The 16,325-nt window shown below is 34.0% G+C and overlaps 1 protein-coding gene and 1 long non-coding RNA gene across 3 annotated transcripts; one reads left to right on the forward strand and one right to left on the reverse strand.

Moving 5' to 3' along the window:
• Positions 1–3,727: 3,727 nt before the first annotated feature.
• LOC144563200 (myosin-17-like) lies at positions 3,728–15,664 on the forward strand. 2 transcript variants are annotated; one of them, XM_078312621.1, is made up of 39 exons: positions 3,728–4,158; positions 5,109–5,240; positions 5,423–5,566; positions 5,659–5,804; positions 6,300–6,459; positions 6,754–6,812; positions 6,913–7,072; positions 7,157–7,306; positions 7,397–7,533; positions 7,639–7,785; positions 8,084–8,185; positions 8,278–8,335; positions 8,452–8,553; positions 8,894–8,931; positions 9,048–9,174; positions 9,308–9,478; positions 9,942–10,073; positions 10,165–10,274; positions 10,355–10,415; positions 10,538–10,715; positions 10,821–11,026; positions 11,102–11,221; positions 11,324–11,422; positions 11,545–11,766; positions 12,025–12,164; positions 12,489–12,606; positions 12,713–12,772; positions 12,875–12,955; positions 13,048–13,218; positions 13,298–13,453; positions 13,544–13,720; positions 13,824–13,964; positions 14,083–14,153; positions 14,286–14,385; positions 14,477–14,533; positions 14,640–14,696; positions 14,780–14,860; positions 14,954–15,036; positions 15,164–15,664. In XM_078312621.1, the coding sequence occupies exons 1-39, from the start codon at positions 4,156–4,158 to the stop codon at positions 15,285–15,287; spliced, it is 4,581 nt and encodes a 1,526-aa protein (XP_078168747.1). In that variant the 5' UTR covers positions 3,728–4,155; the 3' UTR covers positions 15,288–15,664. The 2 variants fall into 2 exon arrangements, with proteins under 2 accessions (XP_078168747.1, XP_078168746.1); XM_078312620.1 differs by having other exon boundaries at positions 11,102–11,422.
• LOC144563202 (uncharacterized) lies at positions 15,469–16,085 on the reverse strand. Its single transcript, XR_013514280.1, has 2 exons — positions 16,022–16,085; positions 15,469–15,838 (listed from the first exon to the last, which is right to left on the reverse strand). It is a non-coding gene; the product is annotated as an uncharacterized LOC144563202 (long non-coding RNA).
• Between the last annotated feature and the right edge of the window lie 240 nt (positions 16,086–16,325).

Genomic DNA, 16,325 nt, shown 5'->3' on the forward strand with positions numbered 1-16,325 from the left:
TTCAGAATGCTTTATTAGTTTATTGTAACTTAGATCGATTTAAAGCGGACTAAAAATATCAAATGAAAAAGAGCGATGAAATACGTCAGAGACTTCTGGTAAAATATTTCAGATCACGTGTGCTAAGATATTTGCAAGTTTTGAATTTCAACGCAAGGCATTTGATATGTTATATGTACTAACTACTAAGGCCTGTTCGGCTGTCAAAATTTTACTGGGAATTTGATGGGTTTTGATTAAAGCTTTCGGCAGTCCAAAATTTTCCTCAAAATTTCCCGTAGGTGTACCCGATGTGTTCCCATTTCAGTACAATTTTTGATGTTCAAAAACCCGGGTCTCAGACCACATTTTTGTTTTTTCTTACTTTTTGTTTGAAGACGTGGCAAAGCTGCTAGTTTACAATGGGTTATATATAAAGTGATCAATTTTTATTCATTTTAAATAGTGGGACTAAGCAAACCAATGATCCGGACTGAGTTCTTTTTTTTTTTTCAATATTAAAGTATTCAAGTGAATAAAAAAGGTGACATGTTGTGATACTAGATTTTATACACAAATTATTCTTGAAAATTCAATTTACATACATGAATTGTTTGTTTATAATGTTTATTTTTTTTTGTAAATGTTTATAAATGTTTATTTTTTGGTAAATGTTTTAAATTATTGTTTACTTATTTTTTATTTATAAATATTTTTATTTTATTTTTACCCATTTTAGTAGTAATTATTATTAAAAATGTTTAATTTATTTAATGTTATTATTTAATCAATTTTATTTAAAAACAATAATTAAATAAAAATCATTTACAACTAAACTAAACTAAAACAATTAAATAAATATACATATTTTAAAATAAATAAAGATTTCCCACAATTAATCCCATGATACAAACGAACACTCATTTTCTCATATTCCCATAATTAATCCCGTGCATTCCGTACCCATGAGTTCTCACTTTTTCAAAAGTGAATTCCTATTCCCATTCCCATTCTCATTCCGTAATCCCGTGACATCCGAACACGCCCTTAAATGCTCGAAAGGGGAAAAAAAAATACTGCGCAAAAAAAGTTTCAACCTTTTATATTTGAAAATGTGATTTTTTTTTTTCCCAACGCAATTAGGGGTAAATATATTTTATTCAACGCTTTTAACTTGCCGTTTCGAAGTTTGAATTTAGAGATTATTATTTAAAAATATTTAACATGAAATTTCCCTTTATTATTTAAAAATTACCGCTAGCAAGCCATTAAAACTCAATTTCAAGGATCAGCATGCTAATGAAATTCTACGTGACACCATATTATGGGATCCAGATGGATACACCAAATATGTCCTTTTATAAGTTATAGTGGCCTCATTTACAATATCGCCATGCTTTAACAGTTTAGCAAGCACTGCTTAAAAAAATAATTAGAGAATAACAAATCACATGAGTTTGTTTAAATAATGCCCCAATTGAGTCATGAAACGTCCCCAGTCCAGCCTAGAAAGCCGGTGATACAGCGAGTGAGAAAAATCCAAATCCCAGGGAAGAGAATTTACCAAGACCTGTTCCATCGTACTAAGTATGAACCGTGTATATATATTTAATGTTCCCTCTCATATGCTCAAAGAAAAAAAAATCATATGTTTATTCAGATTTCTTCGCACAGTTTTATTAAAAAATGATTTGAAAAGGAATAAAAGTATGTAAATACAGTGTCAATGTTTGATAATAAATCAATGCCAAGAGAATTTTTACAAGAAAGTAGTTAACAAATTTATTTTACAAAATATTTACTATAAACTTCTTCACTTTTACAGTGAGATGATTTTTTGTCTCTGGATATGTAATTTTACACTCAAAATATCATTTGTTCTCAGAGATTGGCAATTTTTTCAATGTATAATTAATTTTAAATAAACATTGTAATGATTATTAGGCTTGTTAATATTTATTGAAAAGTTTTAAGAACTTTTGACAAGAGAAAATTGGTTATTTGTCACTCCAAAACTTTCAAATTGTAAAAATGCCATCCCGAAATTTGAAATTGTAAAAATGCCACTTCAAACTTCATTCATTTGTAATTTTGCCACTCCAAATAATTAATGACTAAAATACCCTTCCTTCTTCTTCTGCTATGGCTGGTGTAATTCGATAATTTCTCCTTTGCTACAGAAGAATTCAGATCCACTACAATACCTGACCGTGTATAATGAGATCTGAGTGTCCATTTTAATCTTGCACAAGTCTCAGAGCAACCCTATATCCCACTGGGAATTTCTACATGATCAGGTACCTGATGGAATACTCACTCGGAATTTTGTAAAAGATGTTTTTTTTCTAATTTTTTTGGGCCCAAATGCCACCCGTAGGCGTGTGTAATGTAAGGTGCTTTTCAATTTAATGGAAAATATATTTCTACGTAAGAGTAAGAGGAGTGATTAACCAAGATAAAATTTCTCTTATTTAGATCAAGGCTCTGCTATTTAAATCAGACGGCCCATAGTTGAATGTCGAAGGAGCTATGGCAGGAGAAGAAGAAGAGGAGACAAATTATTTCCACCATAATTTTTTCAAATTATACTATGTATATTCATTTAAATTACACCAGCTATGGCAGGAGAAGAAGAGAAAGAGAAGAATAAATTATACTATGTATATTCATTTAAATTGCACCATCCATGGCAGGAGAAGAAGAGAAAGAGAAGAATGGAATGTATTTTAGTCATTAATTATTTGGAGTGGCAAAATTACAAATTAATGAAGTTTGGAGTGGCATTTTTACATTTTCAAATTTCAAAATAACATTTTTACAATTTAAAGGTTTTGGAGTGGCAAATAAACAATTTTCCCTTTTAACAAATGATATTTTCTCCTTAAAATTTTACATTTTTTACTAATATAAAAGTAAAATTACACAAACTATGACAAAAAGTCAGAGATATTGTAGAAGGTTCAATGCATGCAATAATTCTCAAGTTCTTGATAATTATACACATGATTCGTATAATGTCTTGCAATTTTAATTTATTAAAATAAAATACAAAGATGAGAAATCATAGAAACATGATTAGAAGTTTGAAAGTTTTGAAATAACTCTTTATAATAAAAAAATAATGCATACATTATTTCTAGAATGAGGCAATGGTACTCTACAATGCGCAGATCGTTCTGTGTATTAGATTCATGTCTCTATTTTCAAAGTTCAAATAGTCGATTCGTACTGCTCAACATTATTATCATATGAAAATATACTTGGATACCAAATTTTATATTTTTTGAAATTATTTTATTATTTTCTGTGACAATTAGAAAAACACTTGATCTAAAAATTACGGAGCATTCGAAAACAATGATTTTCTACCTACCAAAAAAAATAGTAAAAATATTTCATATAAAATAAAATTTAATTTTCAAGTATATTTTCACATGATAATAATATTGAACTGTTCAAATTGACTATTTAAATTTTAAAAATAAAAATATAAATTCAATGCACGAAATGTGCAATGTACCATAGCCTCACTCTTATATCTATACCGTTTATTTGTCGATCAAGTATCATGGTCCACTCCACAGTACGCTTTCCCACTAAATCAAGGTCCCCTTGTGCAAACAAATTCAATATCGAAGACCGGGTTCATCTTTATTACTTCTTATGGGAACAAAGAAAGTAGCAACACAGAAAATCCGAAAGGGTAAAACCGTCACATAGGAAAAGAAACCGTAGCCGCAACAACAGCAGCTGCTTACGCAAGGGGCAGCGCCGTCCAGAATTCGGTTGCTAATTCCATATCAGTTCATTTCAAACATTAATTCGCCAAATTGATGAATTGATTTACCAGATCTACCCCCTTCCACCCAAGACCTGGAGCAGCTCATCCCACATTCCCACGAAACCCAAAGAAGAAGGAAGAGAGAGAAACCTAGAGAGAGACTCCGTCCCACTGCAACCAAGTCTGAGTAAGGCGGGAGAGAGAGGAGAGGAAAAAAAAAAGTAGAAGCGTAATAGCGAAGAGAGGGTGTGATAGTTAGTAGAAAATAGCCCTCTTTTTCCCCGATTCGCTCATTCTGATATCGTGAAATTCAGGAAATTTCTTCAAAATTTGTTCCTTTGGCCATCGAATTGTGCTGGAATCTGGTCGGAGTCGTTGGATCAGGCATATGATCGATGGTTAGTGAGCTTATTGTTTTCTTAATTTGATTGCGTGTATCTTGGAGTTTCATTGTATACAGTTTATTAGAGTTTTTTCTACTCAAAATTTGGACATGACATCTCGTAACCGGTTGATCTATGCTTTTACTTATAGTCGGTACCTTGGAAAATTTGAAGGAATATTGAATTGAACGGTGAAAGCTGGACTTTGAGATACTTTCACCCAATGTAGGTATCGACAATGAACTAGGTTATTACTGTACTCTAGGTGATTATCGTAGTTGTTTTGGATTCGAGTTGAAACTTCGAGCTAGCTTTGCAATATTTTGCCAGCATATGGATAGGATTCTAGTTCAGCGAAGCAAAACGTCTGACCATTTTAAGGGAGTTTTTTGAAATCTAGGGGAGCAATAATGTCTCTTTTGGGTGCCATAAACTCAAATAGTCAATTAAGATTGATTTTTCACCTTTTTAGTTGGGAGTAACCTGAATATCCATATGTGTATTTGTTTAATTTGAAGTTTTCTTAAATGGATCAAAATTATTAAAGTGGAAAACAACCGGGTTTTGCTTTCTTCTAAGTTATTGATGATGATTTGGCAACTTCCCATAATTATTGCTACCTATAAATATTTTAAATAGTTCAAGTAACGTGCAGCAAGTAAAAAGTTTTTAGCTTGATGCAACTCTATTTATAGACCTATCCTGTGTTTCTCCAGGTACTATGTTTGGAATCCGCTATTTTATTTATATTATACTTACTATACACTTTGCAGTAGCGGATGGATACTTTATTAATATCCCTAGTTGAGAAAAGACTTCAAGTTCTCCTGGAAATATCCTTGCCATTCCTAACACAACATCAACATCTTAATATAATATTATATCTTAGATACACATACTTTGCTGAATTCTCTATATAAGCATGGTTACAATTTTGACAACATTTTGCCTGACATCTTATGTAGGCGGCTACACCAATAAATATAGTTGTGGGGTCACATGTATGGGTTGAAGATCCAAAACTAGCTTGGGTTGATGGAGAGGTTTCTAAAATTAGCGGCAGTCAAGTTCATGTCAACACAACAACTGGAAAGAATGTAAGTAACCAAAGTGCTTTCGCGATTACCTTTTGTGTTTGCATTTTACATATTACATTGGTCAATTTCATTAAAAAACTCAACTTAATGTAGTTATACATGTTTTGTGTCTAACCTGAATCACAGAAATTAGTAATATGTATAATATAGTGTCTTTTCTCCAAAATTATGTTTGCAAGCAGGTTGTGGCAGATATATCAAAAGTGTATCCGAAGGATACCGAAGCGCCAGCTGGTGGGGTGGATGACATGACACGACTATCCTACCTACATGAACCTGGTGTATTAGAAAACCTAAAGATCCGCTATGAGCTCAATGAAATCTATGTACGCTCTTTAACTATTCCGCTTGTCTCCATCACTACTTGCAAACTTAGGAAAGGAAGTTAACTGAACTATATCTGCTGCTTTTGTTTCAGACATATACAGGTAACATTCTCATAGCGGTGAACCCATTTCAACGGTTGCCGCACCTGTACGATACACACATGATGGAACAATACAAAGGCGCCGATTTAGGGGAGCTTAGTCCTCATGTTTTTGCAATTGCTGATGTTGCTTACAGGTTATGTCTTCTAATACTTCGTTACCCGGTTATTGATTCCAGTTAATTTTCATTTACAAGTTTCTACACCAATAATAAAAACTGAAAACCCCTGGTAGTGTTTGATATTGAAGTGGTCAATTTGGTACTATTATGTCTTCTAATACTATAGGTACCTAATTATTCCAACTGATTCCAGTTAATTTCCATTTTACATGTTGCTATACCATTAATAACAACTGAAAAACACTGGTTGTATTTGATAGTGAAGTGGTCTATGTGGTACTAGTATATACTAGTAACTAAATTGTGATACCAAGTGGTGTCTAACAAGTGGCCCTTATTTTGTTTTAAGTAACAACATTTAAGTGCAGTTCATGAGCGGTCAATTTGGTTTAAGTACATTTAAGTAACCCCAATTTGTTTGGGACTAAACACTTTGTTGTTGTTGTTATTGTAATATAACAACACGTCAGTTCCGACAATAATTAACAAAGTGAAACATAATTAAAACAGGGCAATGATAAATGAAGGGAAAAGCAACTCCATTTTGGTGAGCGGTGAAAGTGGTGCTGGTAAAACTGAAACTACTAAGATGCTTATGAGATATCTGGCTTACTTGGGGGGGAGATCATCGGGTACAGAAGGGAGAACTGTCGAGCAACAAGTTCTAGAAGTAAGTCTACTGTGTTAGTCTAATGGTATTTTGTAGTCTATCATCAAGCATTAGCAATGCTTGGTTCAATACTAAACATATTACATTGAAAATCTCATAAAGAGCCAGTCTCAAATGCTGCATGTTTGGTTACTCTGCCATATATTATTGTGATCAGCAGTAGTCCTGGACTATATGGTAACAGAGCCAAGTACTATATATTTTTTTTAACAATACAAATAACGTTTGTAATTTTGTTTACTGACCTTCAAAATAAAAATAATCGTGATTGATTTGTGTATTTTTAATTTTTAGTCAAATCCTGTCCTTGAAGCCTTTGGCAATGCAAAAACCGTCAGAAACAACAACTCCAGGTAAACTTCTGAATATCCAAGTGTTTTTGAATTTTTATTCTACTTACAATTGTCTTTCAATTGGTAAATTAACTGTCTGCTAAATTCTTGTGTGGTTAAGTCGGTTTGGTAAGTTTGTGGAGATCCAATTCGACAAGACGGGTCGGATCTCAGGTGCTGCTATTAGAACCTACTTGCTTGAGAGATCTAGAGTTTGCCAAATCAATACTCCTGAGAGAAACTATCATTGCTTTTACTTCCTCTGTGCTGCTCCGAAAGAGGTACCTCTCCTTTTCATTCCATGTTCATGTCTTTAATGTTTGTATAATACTAACAACTGAATGAATGTTGTTTATTTATTTCAGGACAGAAAAAGATACAAGTTGGATGACCCTAAGATTTTTCACTACCTTAACCAATCAAATTGCATTGAGGTAGACGGTATTAATGATGCACAGGAGTATTTGGCTACTAGAAGGGCTATGGATATAGTTGGAATAAGTGAGGAAGAACAAGTATGAGCTGCTATTTTGTTTTCTTTTTCTATGTTACTCAATATCTTGTGGTTTAAAAACTAAAAATGTGCTTGCTTTGGTCAACTATAGGAGGCAATATTTCGGGTTGTAGCAGCTGTGCTTCACATTGGAAATATTGATTTTGCAAAAGGAAAAGAGATTGATTCATCAGTTATTAAGGATGAGAAGTCAAGATACCATCTAAAAATGGCATCTGACCTCTTAATGTAAGTACAAAAATTGCACAGATTCACATCATCTGCAAGAAGTAGTGGAACCTTGTTAGGTGCATCCACTAACTAGGTTGTATTTTGTTTTACATTGTTTTTCAGGTGTGACTGTGACAAATTGGAGAAAGCATTGATTACTCGAATAATAGTCACGCCAGAAGAAGTCATTACTAGAACTCTTGATCCAGAGTCGGCTATTGTCAGTAGAGATGGGTTGGCAAAGACTATATATTCTCGATTGTTTGACTGGTATTGCACTTCTTCTCATCTAAATTTTTTTTAATTAGGTATGTTGAAATCCAGGCTCTTCTCTTACCAAAATATTCTCCTCTCTTATTAAATCATGGCTGACAGGAGATATGGGGTTTCTTTGTGGAAATTTTCTTTGAAACCATTTTTTTCTTCCTATATGCAGAAGAATTTAAAAAAATTAATGGTTGAATAAATAGATACGATTTCTGCAAAATGATTTAGTTTTTGTTGGTATATACTTACTAAAATGGAGATAATGTGTTTGCTGTTTACCTTTGTGTTGTCCTACATGCAGGATCGTGGAGAAAATTAATGTCTCAATTGGGCAGGATTCAAACTCAAAACAATTGATTGGAGTTCTTGACATTTATGGTTTTGAAAGTTTCAAAGTTAACAGGTAAAATATTTATGTAGCAAGTTGAACTTGCTGATAGTCGGAACTCAATATTTTGAACTTTTGACTAATTTGTAATTTGTCTTTCCATACAGTTTTGAACAGCTTTGCATCAACTATACAAATGAAAAGCTTCAACAACATTTTAACCAGGTGCTGAAACATATAGTCTATCTCGTGCTTTAATCTTTGAAAAAGGAGGTTGAAGAAACTAGGATGTGCAGCATAATTTGTCTTTCTAAATTCTAAAATGTCCATCTCTGTTGCAGCACGTCTTTAAAATGGAGCAGGAAGAATATACCAAGGAGGAGATAAACTGGAGTTATATTGATTTTGTTGATAATCAAGATGTCTTAGACTTAATTGAGAAGGTTTGTAATTCTCTTAATAGAAGGATACAATCTTTGATCACATTACTGAAGTAGTCAGATTCCGGGCAGACCATAATTTGTACCAATCAGTACTAGTACCAAATCAATTTGTGAATTTGTTAATAATTATTGTTGGACTTGTGTAATTTGTTTTGTGTCTTTTTATTATATTAATTGTTTGGAGCTTTTAAGGCACTAAACATTTTATTCTGGACAAATATTTTATTATATATTTTTTATGCAAGTAAATGTAATCTATTTGAATTTCTAAAGTACAGTGTGTGGATGTAATTTTCCACTCTGGCTTCTGAAAATGTTATTTCATTTTTTTTTACCTCAGAAACCTGGTGGAGTTATCTCACTGCTTGATGAGGCCTGGTAAGCTCCTGAGTTTTTGAATCAATTACATTTGCAGGACAATCTATCGTTGTTCTACCTTGATGCCAAGACAGCTAACAACATTTCTCCCCTTGACTGTATGTACCTAATTTCAGCATGTTTCCTAGATCAACACATGAGACATTCGCTCAAAAGTTGTACGTGACATTCCAGAAAAACAAGCGATTCGTTAAGCCAAAGCTGTCCCGTACTGCTTTCACTATTGTCCATTATGCCGGAGATGTATGTTACTCGTTTATTCCCTTATCTAACTCTATATAATCCCATTTTAGTTGATAAGTAACTAAATTTAATTTGTTATCATATGTTATTCATTATTATTATTATTGATATTTATTTATATATTTTTGTACAGGTGACCTATCAGGCTGACTATTTTCTAGACAAGAATAAAGACTATGTGGTCGCTGAGCATCAAGATTTGCTTGATGCATCAACATGTCCATTTGTGGCGGGCTTGTTTCCCCCACTTCCTGAGGAGACATCTAAATCTTCAAAGTTTTCATCAATCGGTGCTCGATTTAAGGTTTATTTCTTAATTAGAAAATCAAGTTGACATTTTTTTGGGAAGAAATTGTAAATTGCAATTAAGCACAAACCAACATCATGGAAGCAAGATTCATAGATGTTGATTGAAAGACACAAGCACACTAAAATGGATCCACAAATGAATGAGCAAAATATAGCTTAATTTGTCCTTTACTAGTTCAACAAAAGAACAATATAGATACAAAACAAATCCATTAAAGAAAGAAAAGGAAAAGGAAAAGGAAAAGGAAAAGAAAATATATCTTTCTGAAAAAGGTGGCACTGTTGATCTGTGCCTACAGGTATGTATTATATTTCATACCCGTACAAAACTGAAAAGATTTATATTATTGCAGAAGATTAACTTGCTGGGTCTCTATCCTCTATTTATAAGAATGCTTCTTGAGAGAACCTATTTTTTAAGACAAGGCAATGACATTTTTTGTTTATATTAATCTCAGCTACAGCTCCAAGCACTGATGGAGACACTAAGCTCAACGGAGCCACACTACATCAGATGTGTGAAGCCAAATAATATACTCAAACCTTCAATTTTTGAAAATCAAAATGTCCTCCAACAACTGAGATGTGGTGTATGTTAATCGAAATCAACTTCCTTATTTAACCATCATTTCACTTAGAGGTTATTATATGTTGATTATTCCTTTATTTCAATTATTATAGGGTGTTCTTGAAGCAATTAGGATCAGTTGTGCCGGATACCCGACAAGAAAAACATTCTATGAATTTCTCCATCGTTTTGGTGTGCTTGCGCCAGAATTGTTGGATGGAAAGTAAGAAAAGCTTGCTATTTGTTGTCATGTTACTCTACTACGTTTTCGTACATTATTTTATAATTTTTTCTTCTGGGTAGCAATGATGAGAAGATCATGTGTCGGAAAATTTTGGATAAGCTGGGACTGGCTAATTATCAGGTAATCTGTATATTGCAATGAACTATAGCTTTACGTTTTTTTTTTCTAAGTAATTGTCTGGAAGGACAAGTTGAACTATAGACGTGCTAAGTTTCTTGTCTTGTGGATGCCCGCCATGTCAGATTGGAAAAATGAAGGTGTTTTTGAGAGCGGGACAGATGGCTGATTTGGATGCTCGTAGAACAGAGGTGCTAGGAAGGGCTGCCAGAACAATCCAGAGGCAGATACGCACACACATAGCACGCAAGCAGTTCCTTGTGCTAAAGAAGTCTGCTATTGATATCCAATCTCTCTGCAGAGGTAAGCCCCTAATTTCTTTTTGGATGATGGACATATGAACAGCAACACCTGCTCCACTCAAGTTTGTAAAATATTTGTCTCAATAAACTTATTCTCTTAATGCAGGAATGCTGGCTCGCAAGGTATATGAGATGATACGTCGGGAGGCAGCAGCACTCAAAGTACAGAAGAATTTGCGCAAGTACTTTGCAAGGAAGTCATACTTGCAGCTACAGAAATCTGCAGTTACATTACAAGCCGGCTTACGTGCAATGTCTGGTCGCAAAGAATTCAGGTTCCGGAAGGAAACTAAAGCTGCCATCCTTATCCAGGTCTCCTCTATTATTTTTGGTACCTATTCTGGATATATAACTTTGAAGATGTTAAGAATATCTGTTTGTTTTTAGGCTAAATGGCGTGGTCATAGAGAATATGCGTATTATAAGAGCCTCAAGCGCACAACACTCATGTACCAATGCGCTTGGAGACAAAGGCTTGCGAGAAGAGCTCTCAGACAACTCAAAATGGTACTATTTTTGTTTACTTATTCTATTTTCTCTCTCTTTAAGATTGCTTTCCATCTGGTTTGTCTCATACTATCCTTTCCGCAATATATTATTTATTTACAGGCTGCAAGAGAAACCGGAGCCCTCAAAGCGGCAAAGGATCAACTAGAAAAGCGTGTGGAAGACCTTACATTGCGGGTAGCATTGGAAAAACGCAGCAGAGTAATTATTTTTCCTTTAGTTTTTTTAAGATGTATTATGTCTTAAATTTTATTTTGGAATAAAAGGTTTGTTAATTTTTTGAAATTGGAATAAATATGGTCCTGTATCTTTAATTTTGTTAGGCGGACTTTGAGGAAGCAAAAGAGAAGGAGATGGGGAAGCTGCATGAGCAACTGCGGGATATGCAGAGGCAAGTGGAGGAAGCAAAGGCAGCTGTACTGAAAGAAAGAGAAGCAGCTAGAAAGGCTATTGAGGAGGCACCTCCTGTGGTTAAAGAGACTCTTATTCATGTTGAGGATACTGCCAAGGTTAACTCTTTAACTGCAGAGGTTGATCAACTCAAGGTATTCGGATACTGATGTCTGATTATTTATTTAGGAAAATCACAAAATTTTGTCCATTTTATTATTTAAATACCAATATCTGATCATTATATTAAGGGTTTGTAAAAGCTGCATATAGTGTGGAAGAAATATATTGGAGGATGTGTTGCTTCTGCCTCTTATAATTTTGTCTATAATAGTAATCTGTTGCTTAATTATAGAAAAAAGATTCAATCACAAGAGTTTGCAAATACTAAATAGCTCTTTTTGTGCCTTTAGGCTATGTTGCAAGCAGAGAGAGAAGCAAGTGAGGCAGCTAGGACAGCACAAGCAGAATCTGAGAAGAGAAATGAAGAATTAGTCAAGAAGGTTGAAGATTCTGAAAAGAAAATCGAACAGCTTCAAGATACTGTATCAAGGTTCCTTTTTTGTCAGAAAATATTATTGAGATTTCAACCTAAGCCAGAGTAATTTTTTTTTGTACTATACTATTAGGGTCTATGACTATTAGAAACCAGTCAGTAACTACAAGAAAAACAAAATAAGCAGAAACAAAAGATTAGATATGAGTTTAGGCCATCCATCCAAACTGTTTCAAATAGCTTTTAGGAACTCCTGACAACTAGATAACTGTTTGTTTCATCAAAATATGTTCTTGCTATCACAGTCTTGTCTTGAAAAAGAGATATCAGTGAAGAGTGAAATAGTTTGATTGCTTTTGTTGTATGATTGTACTGTCACAGGCTGGAGGAAAAGAACTCAAATCTGGAAGAAGAATGCAAAGTACTACGGCAACAGACTGTTGTTATGTCTCCCACTGCCAAACAAATTGCTATGTATCCTAATAGAAACCTGTTCCAGGTACCTGTATAACTTTTATTACATTTCATTGCAATGACTAGTGAATATCAATGTTTGCTGGATCTCTCGACATTTATATTGCAAATTTGGTTCTCTATTTTTTCAGACAGAAACACCAGAACGTGTTGGCCATATTCAAAATGGCGAGAGAACCCCCATTCCATTTGTAAGTACACTTAAATAGAACTTGAGTAAACATTTTCCTTTAATTCAAACTTTTAAATGTGATTTATGGTGGAATGTGACCAACTTATCTCGAATAATGTAGGCTATGACTCCAAAATTAGCTGACAGAAAGGAGATCGAACCGGAGGAGAAACCACAGAAATCACTTAATGATAGGCAACAAGTATGAAAATTTTCTCTGCTGTTGTTAACTGCCGTTGTTCGTTACCGCTAACTTGAGCATCCTTTGAAATTTTGATTTTATATTTTTTTCAGGAAAATCAAGAATTGCTCATCAAGTGTATTTCACAAGACCTAGGGTTCTCTAGGAGAAGACCAATAGCAGCTTGCATGATATACAAATGCCTCTTACATTGGAGGTCATTTGAGGTTGAGAGGACCAGTATTTTCGACCGTATTATCCAAACAATAGGCACCTGTATTGAGGTACTTGTAGAAACAATTATTAAGAACTGTACTCCTTTTTATGGAATTAGCTTACCCTTTGCCATTTTTCCTTATACAGACACAAGACAATAATGACAAGCTGGCTTACTGGCTCTCTAATTCATCAACTCTACTGTTACTTCTACAAAAGACACTAAAGACAAGTGGGGCCATGCACTCTACCCCACATAGACGTAGAACACCGTCGTCTGCTTTGTTCTCCAAGTTGCCTTCGGTATAAAATCTAGAATGAAATATCAATGTAACCTTTTTAAATGTTGTTTAAACATACTAATAGAAACTCCATAAATTTCTATAACTGAAGGTTCGTGGTACTCCACAAACTATTAGCCGTGCTTTACTTGGAGGCCGTCAAGTGGAGGCCAAGTATCCAGCACTACTTTTCAAGCAGCAGCTTACTGCTTTTCTAGAGAAAATATATGGTATGATCAGAGACAACCTGAAGAAAGAGATATCCCCTCTTCTTGGTCTATGCATCCAGGTATTAATTAGAAGATGGAATAAGATAGAATACAATTTGCTATCTGTTGGGGTTGGAACTGAAAGGAAAATGAATAATTGAACTAATGGAAAATAAAATGTAGGTACCAAGGACATCCCGTGCAAGCCTGATAAAAGGGACCCGTTCACATGCAAATCCACAAGCACACCAGAATCTCATGGCCCACTGGCAGAGTATTGTCAAGAGTCTCACCACCTACTTGAACATCATGAAAGCCAATATTGTAAGTCTTCGCTAAACAATGTATAAAATTGAAATTGTTGGATTAGAACTAAGAAGCTGTTTTGAAGGCAAGACATGAACATATATTGACTTCATTAGTGTGCTTTGACTTCTTGTAGGTGCCTCCATTGCTAGTTCGAAAGGTGTTTGTTCAAGTATTTTCCTTTATTAATGTTCAGCTATTTAACAGGTACTTTTGTTTTAATTTATAATCTTGTAATTAGATTTGTTAATACCTGTTGTATTTCCTAATTTTTGTTTAGTCATTTGATATACATGTTTAAACATAATCTATCATACTTATATACATTTAACATTGCAGTCTTCTCCTCCGCCGGGAGTGCTGTTCATTTAGCAATGGAGAGTATGTTAAAGCAGGTCTGGCTGAGTTAGAACAATGGTGCTTTGATGCTACTGATGAGGTGTCCTTCCCCTCCCTTTTTTCTAGAGCCCTTGAATTCTAGGTTGCTCTTAATCTTAATTTAATACATTCAATATTTGTACGTGTGACAGTATGCTGGCTCTGCCTGGGATGAGCTGAAGCACATTAGGCAAGCTGTTGGATTCTTGGTATGCAACTTTGAAAACTATATTAATAGTAAATAATAAATGGCTTTATTGTAGCAACTTCTTGGTTATTGCTGAAAATCAATACGATTTTTTTTTGTCTAATTAGGTTATTCACCAAAAGCCAAAAAAGACTCTTGAGGAGATCACCAGAGATCTTTGCCCTGTAAGTCACATTTGTTTTGGTTCCAAATGCACTATCAAATAAATGTTGGCTTTAATTGACAGTAAAGGTCCTTTTTTTTGCAGGAACTTAGTATTCAGCAAGTATATAGGATAAGCACAATGTATTGGGATGACAAGTATGGTACTCATAGTGTCTCTTCAGAGGTATGTTTTACCCATTTTTTTAATTCAATTGACTGTTATTATGTCAGCAAGCATACTTATGAAATTGTACGTTTTACATGCACATTGACGTAGATTATTGGAAGCATGAGGGTAAAGATGTCCGAGGAAGCAAATAGCCAGACTGGAAACTCTTTCTTGTTGGATGATGACTCCAGGTAAACATATATAACCTTATTACCCTTTTTATTTTCTGGGAATTTAAGTAAATGATCTTTCTATCCTATGTATTTTAGAATATGTTTGTTTCTTCTGCAATAATAATATATTGTTATGCGATTGCAGTATACCATTTACAGTGGATGATATATCCAAATCAATATCTGAGATTGAGACATCAGACCTTGATTTACCACCATTGATTAGAGAAAATTCAGGATTTGCATTCTTGCATCAAAGAAAGGAATAACGAAATTCGCTTCACTCGACTCCAGGCTGTGCATAAATTCAAAAGGAAAACCGCTGCATGTACATAACATTTCCCCATTTCCTACCAAATCACCAGGGTGTTATTTGGCAGGCTCTTCTTTTAGTTCTTTTGAATTTAATTGATTGGTTATTTAATTTTCTTTTGTCAAGCTTCGGTGTAATCGTGTGTTGCAACCGTTGTTGGGCCTCTGAATCTTGTTATTGGGAAAGGTTCAGGGGTAATTTTTAGTCAATCGGGGTCTCCATTTGGTTGTGAGGCCACCATAGGTCAATGTTTGTCTAATGATCTATTTCGTATTGTATATAACCAGGGAAATATGGTTGTGGATCAAATGTAGATACTTGTGCTGTCCCTCTTTACTTGACATTCTAAAAAAATGGCAAAAAAAAATAGTATTATCTACCATGAGATGGTATTGCGACATGCTTACTCCATAGCATATCATGCATAATTAATGATATGAGTAGCGGATACTTTTAATTATTGAAATATATTTATAGCCCAGTAAATCTAATCCATTCAGCTTATTACTCGATGAATGTATCTGATTAAAGTCATTCCGGTAATGTTGGTCCTCTGTATTGTTACTCGAGAGTTGTTCCATCTAATGGTTTTATAGCATCAGTAATGAGATTAAATGGAAGAAACTGATTTATAAGATACTATTATTTCTTAAAATATAATTTCTCCTTCAACAAGTGTTTGCGATGTACAGTGAACAAATGTGCATTGCATGTTGGTCGAGTATGCATCAAGGGAAACATGACACTATTTGCTACATTAAATATTTTTGTTTAATGTTTTAATTTAAAATTCAATTATATTTAGTAGACCTGAAGCGTAAATTTACAATTCCTTAAGATTTCAATGAGCCTAACTGGTAATTTGAAAATAGGAGCATGACTGGTAATTTGAAGTCGATGGGTTATTAATTCTGTTCAAGAAGAGTCCAATATATTAAAACGAAACGGACACGTATGACGTTATAGAAATTATATGCTCAGCTCCCTATCAAAT

The sequence above is a fragment of the Carex rostrata genome, chromosome 12, assembly GCF_964058835.1.
Source record: "Carex rostrata chromosome 12, lpCarRost1.2, whole genome shotgun sequence".
Lineage (NCBI taxonomy): Eukaryota > Viridiplantae > Streptophyta > Magnoliopsida > Poales > Cyperaceae > Carex > Carex rostrata.

Excerpts from the sequence above, each read along its gene's own strand:
- LOC144563200 (XM_078312620.1), top strand. Across the intron at positions 9,175-9,307 it reads TTGTCCATTATGCCGGAGAT|GTGACCTATCAGGCTGACTA; the intron begins GTATGTTACTCG and ends ATTTTTGTACAG. Across the intron at positions 14,697-14,779 it reads TCACCAGAGATCTTTGCCCT|GAACTTAGTATTCAGCAAGT; the intron begins GTAAGTCACATT and ends TTTTTTTTGCAG.